This window comes from Oncorhynchus nerka, linkage group LG26 (genome assembly GCF_034236695.1).
Source record: "Oncorhynchus nerka isolate Pitt River linkage group LG26, Oner_Uvic_2.0, whole genome shotgun sequence".
NCBI classification, from domain to species: Eukaryota; Metazoa; Chordata; class Actinopteri; order Salmoniformes; family Salmonidae; genus Oncorhynchus; species Oncorhynchus nerka.
In genome coordinates, this window is record NC_088421.1 from 49,512,810 (window position 1) to 49,519,542 (window position 6,733).

Genomic DNA, 6,733 nt, shown 5'->3' on the forward strand with positions numbered 1-6,733 from the left:
GAATGACGCTACAAGCTTGGCACACCTGTATTTGGGGAGTTTCTCCCATTCTTCTCTGCAGATCCTCTCAAGCTCTGTCAGGTTGGATGGGGAGCGTCGCTGCACAGCTATTGTCAGGTCTCTCCAGAGATGTTCGATCGGGTTCAAGTCCGGGCTCTAGCTGGGCCACTCATGGACATTCAGAGACTTGTCCCGAAGCCACTCCTGCATTGTCTTGGCTGTGTGCTTAGGGTCGTTGTCCTGTTGGAAGATGAACCTTCGTCCCAGTCTGAGGTCCTGAGAGCTCTGAAGCAGGTTTTCACCAAGGAACTTTCAGTACTTTGCTCCGTTCATCTTTGTCTCGATCCTAACGAGTCTACCAGTTGCTGCCACCACCATGCTTCACCGTAGGGATGGTGCCAGGTTTCCTCCAGAGTTGACGCTTGGCATTCAGGCCAAAGAGTTCAATCTTGGTTTCATCAGACCAGATCAAATCTCCACAGAGGATTTCTGGAGCTCTGTCAGAGTGACCCTCGTGTTCTAGGTCACCTCCCTGGACCAAGGCCCTTCTCCCCTGATTGACCAGTTTGGCAGGGTGGTCACCTCCCTGGACCAAGGCCCTTCTCCCCCTGATTGACCAGTTTGGCAGGGTGGTCACCTCCTTGGACCAAGGCCCTTCTCCCCCTGATTGACCAGTTTGGCAGGGTGGTCACCTCCCTGGACCAAGGCCCTTCTCTCCTGATTGACCAGTTTGGCAGGGTGGTCACCTCCCTGACCAAGGCCCTTCTCCCCCTGATTGACCAGTTTGGCAGGGTGGTCACCTCCCTGGACCAAGGCCCTTCTCCCCCTGATTGACCAGTTTGGCAGGGTGGTCACCTCCTTGGACCAAGGCCCTTCTCCCCCTGATTGACCAGTTTGGCAGGGTGGTCACCTCCCTGACCAAGGCCCTTCTCCCCTTGATTGACCAGTTTGGCAGGGTGGCCACCTCCCTGGACCAAGGCCCTTCTCCCCCTGATTGACCAGTTTGGCAGGGTGGTCACCTCCCTGGACCAAGGCCCTTCTCCCCTGATTGACCAGTTTGGCAGGGTGGTCACCTCCCTGGACCAAGGCCCTTCTCCCCTGATTGACCAGTTTGGCAGGGTGGTCAGCCCTCTCCCCCTGGACCAAGGCCCTTCTCCCCTGGACCCCTTCTCCCCCTGGACCAAGGCCCTTCTCCCCCTGGACCAAGGCCCTTCTCCCCCTGATTGACCAGTTTGGCAGGGTGGTCAGCTCCCTGGACCAAGGCCCTTCTCCCCCTGATTGACCAGTTTGGCAGGGTGGCCACCTCCCTGGACCAAGGCCCTTCTCTCCTGATTGACCAGTTTGGCTGGGTGGCCAGCTCTAGGAAGAGTCTTGGTGGTTCCAAACTTCTTCCATTTAAGAATGATGGAAGCCACTGTGTTCTTGGGGACCTTCAATGCTGCAGACATGGTTCCCTTCCCCAGATCTGTGCCTCGACACAATCCTCTCTTGGAGCTCCGCTGACAATTCCTTCGACCTCATGGCTTGGTTTTTGCTCTGACATGCACTGTCAACTGTGGGAACTTAAATAGACTGGTGTGTACCTTTCCAAATCATGTCCAATCAACTGAATGTACCACAGGTGAACTCCAATCAAGTTGTAGAAACATCTCAAAGGATGATCAATGGAAACAGGATGTACCTGAACTCAATTTCGAGTCTCAAAGCAAAGGGTCTGAATACTTATGTAAATAAGGTATATCTGTTTTTATTTTATTTTTTATAAATGAGTAAACATTTCTAAAAACCTGTTTTCGCTTTGTCATCAGGAGGTATTGTATGTAGACTGCTGAGGATTTAATAAAAAAAAAATCAAATTTAGAAAAAGGCTGTAAGGTAACAAAACTCTGAAAAAGTGGATGGGGTCTGAATACTTTCCAAAGGCACCGTGTATAAAACCCAGGAAAAGCACACTGGGGACTGAACTGGGCCTTTACAGGAGAAACACAGACCTGCACTCAGTTCATTAAGCTGAAAAGAACTGACGTGATATTGGCTAGAGCAGTATGCTTTTCCCCTTTCAACACATGACTCCCACGCACCTGCAACAAGCCCACATCACATGGGAGAGTGCTTTTCCTCACGTTGAATGTCTTGATTGCACTATATAATAGTGACAGAGGTAGAATAGAGGGGTTTGAAACTGCCAAGGTGGTGGAGACCAGTGCTGCCTCCTCTCAACTCAGTGAAATCACTATCCTGGTCACCATTATCTACAGATGTGGGTTTAGAGGCATGTGAAATCACTATCCTGGTCACCATTATCTACAGATGTGGGTTTAGAGGCATGTTAAATCACTATCCTGGTCACCATTATCTACAGATGTGGGTTTAGAGGCATGTTAAATCACTATCCTGGTCACCATTATCTACAGATGTGGGTTTAGAGGCATGTTAAATCACTATCCTGGTCACCATTATCTACAGATGTGGGTTTAGAGGCATGTTAAATCACTATCCTGGTCACCATTATCTACAGATCTATGTACATCTCTTATTTAATTCAACCGAGTAGACTAGTACAGTACCAGGCAACAGTTTGAACACACCTACTCATTCAAGGGGTTTTCTTTCTTTTTAACATTTTCTACATTATAAAATAATAGTGAAAACATCAAAACTATGAAATAACACATATGGAATCATGTAGTAAGCAAAAAGTGTTAAACTAATCAAAATATATTTTATATTCTTCAAAGTAGTCACCCTTTTCCTTGATGACAGCTATGAACACTCTTGGCATTCTCTCAACCAGCTTCAAGAGGTTGTCCCATTGAATGCATTCTAATGAACAGATGTGCCTTGTTAGAAGTTAATTTGTGGAATTTCTTTCCTTCTTAATGCGTTTGAGGCAATCAGTTGTGTTGTGACAAGGTGGGGGGGGGGGGGGGGGTACAGAAGTCTTATTTGTGGTATTTCAAAAAAATTCTAAAAACCCGTTTTCACTTTGTCATTATGGGGTATTGTGAGGTCATTATGGGGTATTGTGATGTCATCATGGGGTGTTGTGTGTAGATTGATGAGGGAGAAAAACAATTGAATCAGTTTTAGAATACGGCTGTAACGTAACAGAATGTGGAAAAGGTCAAGGGGGTCGGAACACTTTCCGAAGGCCCTGTAGATGTAAAACACTGTTTTAATTCAAAGGTTCTGCTGACAGGTCCACAACAATTTAACATTGTTTTCTCTTTCACAAACTGTCACAGTCCTTGGTTTCAAATACAGCATAAATTACTGATTTAAAAAAAAGCATTCTTCCAACATAGTAAATAGACCGGTAGCTTATGTAAAAGTATAAAATATGATATAGTATTGGTTTGCAACAGGAGCACAACATCACAGCCTAATGAATCTCAGAGCCCAGGCCATAGCAGTAGAAATACAATAATATAGGGCCTCATTGTCCAGGCGGAGATACCTATATAGCAGATAGAAATACAATAACATAGGGCCTCATTGTCCAGGCGGAGTTACCTATATAGCAGATAGAAATACAATAATATAGGGCCTCATTGTCCAGGTGGAGTTACCTATATAGCAGATAGAAATACAATAACATAGGGCCTCATTGTCCAGGTGGAGTTACCTATATAGCAGATAGAAATACAATAACATAGGGCCTCATTGTCCAGGTGGAGTTACCTATATAGCAGATAGAAATACAATAATATAGGGCCTCATTGTCCAGGTGGAGTTACCTATATAGCAGATAGAAATACAATAAGATAGGGCCTCATTGTCCAGGTGGAGTTACCTATATAGCAGATAGAAATACAATAACATAGGGCCTCATTGTCCAGGTGGAGTTACCTATATAGCAGATAGAAATACAATAACATAGGGCCTCATTGTCCAGGAGGAGTTACCTATATAGCAGATAGATATACAATAATATAGGGCTTCATTGTCCAGGTGGAGTTACCTATATAGCAGATAGAAATACAATAATATAGGGCCTCATTGTCCAGGCGGAGTTACCTATATAGCAGATAGAAATACAATAACATAGGGCCTCATTGTCCAGGTGGAGTTACCTATATAGCAGATAGAAATACAATAACATAGGGCCTCATTGTCCAGGTGGAGTTACCTATATAGCAGATAGAAATACAATAACATAGGGCCTCATTGTCCAGGTGGAGTTACCTATATAGCAGATAGAAATACAATAATATAGGGCCTCATTGTTCAGGCGGAGATACCTATATAGCAGATAGAAATACAATAATATAGGGCCTCATTGTCCAGGTGGAGTTACCTATATAGCAGATAGAAATACAATAACATAGGGCCTCATTGTCCAGGTGGAGTTACCTATATAGCAGATAGAAATACAATAATATAGGGCCTCATTGTCCAGGCGGAGATACCTATATAGCAGATATTAACCTATTCTTCTCAGAAATGTTGCACGCAGTTATTTAATGTGGCGTTTACACAGCAAAATGTATACATGAGGCCCCCAGGGGGGCGAAGACCCCTGGTTTACCTGACGGTACCTTACCTGTGCAGTACACTGTTTTGGCCACCGTTGCCATGACTACGCTGGTCAGCCCAGTCCCTGCCCCCAACTCCAAGACGGTGGCTCCTCTGAATGTAGTTGGCTGAGACAGGATTAAATCAGCCAATAGGAAGGCGCCACGCCAGACCTAGTAAAAGAGCCACACAGCACCTTCAGAAACGATTCACACACTTTGACTTTTCCCACATTGTGTTGTGTTACAACCTGAATTTAAAATGGATTAAATTGATATTTTGTTGGACACTGGCCTGACACACAATACCCCATAATGTCAAAGTGGAATTAAGTTTAGCATTTTTTCTTTTTACAAAAAAAATTATAATATGAAAAGCTGAAATGTCTTGAGTCAATAAGTATTCAATCCCGTTGTTATGGAAACACCTAAATAAGTTCAGGAGTAAAAAATGTGCTTAACAAGTCACATAATGGTTGCATGGACTGTGTGTGTAATAATAGTGGTTAACATGATTTCTGACCACCTTCTCTGTAAAGTCGAGAAGTGAATTACAAGCACAGAATCAACTATTAAAGACCAGAGAGGTTCTCCAATGTCTCGTTAAGAAGAGCTCCCTATTGGTAGACATTGAATATCCCTTTGAGCATGGTGACGTTATTAATTAAACTTTGGATGGTGCATCAATACACCCAAATCACTTCAAAGATACAGGCGTCCTTCCTAACTCAGTTGCCGGAGAGGAAGGAAACCACTCAGGGATTTCACCATGAGGTCAAAGGTGACTGTAAAACAGTTACAGAGTTTAATGGCTGTGATAGGAGAACACTGAGGATGGATCAACTACAGTATAGTTACTCCACAATACTAACCTAACTGACAGAGTTTAATGGCTGTGATAGGAGAACACTGAGGATGGATCAACAACATTATAGTTACTCCACAATACTAACCTAACTGACAGAGTTTAATGGCTGTGATAGGAGAACACTGAGGATGGATCAACAACATTATAGTTACTCCACAATACTAACCTAACTGACAGAGTTTAATGGCTGTGATAGGAGAACACTGAGGATGGATCAACTACATTATAGTTACTCCTCAATACTAACCTAAATGACAGAGTTTAATGGCTGTGATAGGAGAACACTGAGGATGGATCAACAACATTATAGTTACTCCACAATACTAACCTAAATGACAGAGTTTAATGGCTGTGATATGAGAACACTGAGGATGGATCAACAACATTATAGTTACTCCTCAATACTAACCTCATTGACAGAGTTTAATGGCTGTGATAGGAGAACACTGAGGATGGATCAACAACATTATAGTTACTCCTCAATACTAACCTAAATGACAGAGTGAAAAGAAGGAAGCCTGTACAGAATAAAAATATTCCAAAACTTACATCCTGTTTGTAACTGCTAAAAATGTGGCAAAGAAATTCACTTTTTGTCCTGAATACAAAGTGTTACGTTTGGGGCAAATTCAATGCATTACTGACCACTCTCCATATTTTCAAGCATAGTGGTGGAAGCATCATGTTATGGGTATACTTGTAATAATTAAGGGCCGGGGAGCTAAGGCAAAATCCTAGAGGAAAACCTGGTTCAGTCTGCTTTCCAACAGACACTGGGAGATGAATTCAGCAAGACAATAACCTAAACCACAAGGCCAAATATACACTGGAGTTGCTTATGTTCCTGAGTGGCCGAGTTACAGTTTTGACCTAAATCTACTTGTAAATCTAATGGCAAAGACCTGAAAATGGTCGTCTAGCAACGATCAACAACCAATTAGACAGAGCTTGAAGATGAAAAAAAGAATATTTAAGAACTGTTGAACATCTAGGTGTGAATACTGTGTGAATACTGTAATCTAGGTGTGAATACTGTAATCTAGGTGTGAATACTGTAATCTAGGTGTGAATACTGTAATCTAGGTGTGAATACTGTAATCTAGGTGAATACTGTAATCTAGTGAATCTAATCTAGGTGTGAATACTGTAATCTAGGTGTGAATACTGTAATCTAGGTGTGAATACTGTAATCTAGGTGTGAATACTGTAATCTAGGTGTGAATACTGTAATCTAGGTGTGAATACTGTAATCTAGGTGTGAATACTGTAATCTAGGTGTGAATACTGTAATCTAGGTGTGAATACTGTAATCTAGGTGTGAATACTGTAATCTAGGTGTGAATACTGTAAT

The 6,733-nt window shown here is 42.8% G+C and overlaps 1 protein-coding gene across 3 annotated transcripts in view; it reads right to left on the bottom strand.

Annotated features, from left to right (window-relative positions):
• Positions 1-4,457: 4,457 nt before the first annotated feature.
• The window catches only part of LOC135564958 (methyltransferase-like protein 22), a 12,626-nt gene continuing 10,350 nt past the window's right edge, over positions 4,458-6,733 (bottom strand). For all 3 annotated transcript variants that reach the window (XM_065011037.1, XM_065011036.1, XM_065011035.1), the window contains one exon: positions 4,458-4,688. In XM_065011037.1, the coding sequence (XP_064867109.1) occupies positions 4,473-4,688 (216 nt within the window). In that variant the 3' untranslated portion in view covers positions 4,458-4,472. The remainder of the gene's footprint in view (positions 4,689-6,733) is intronic.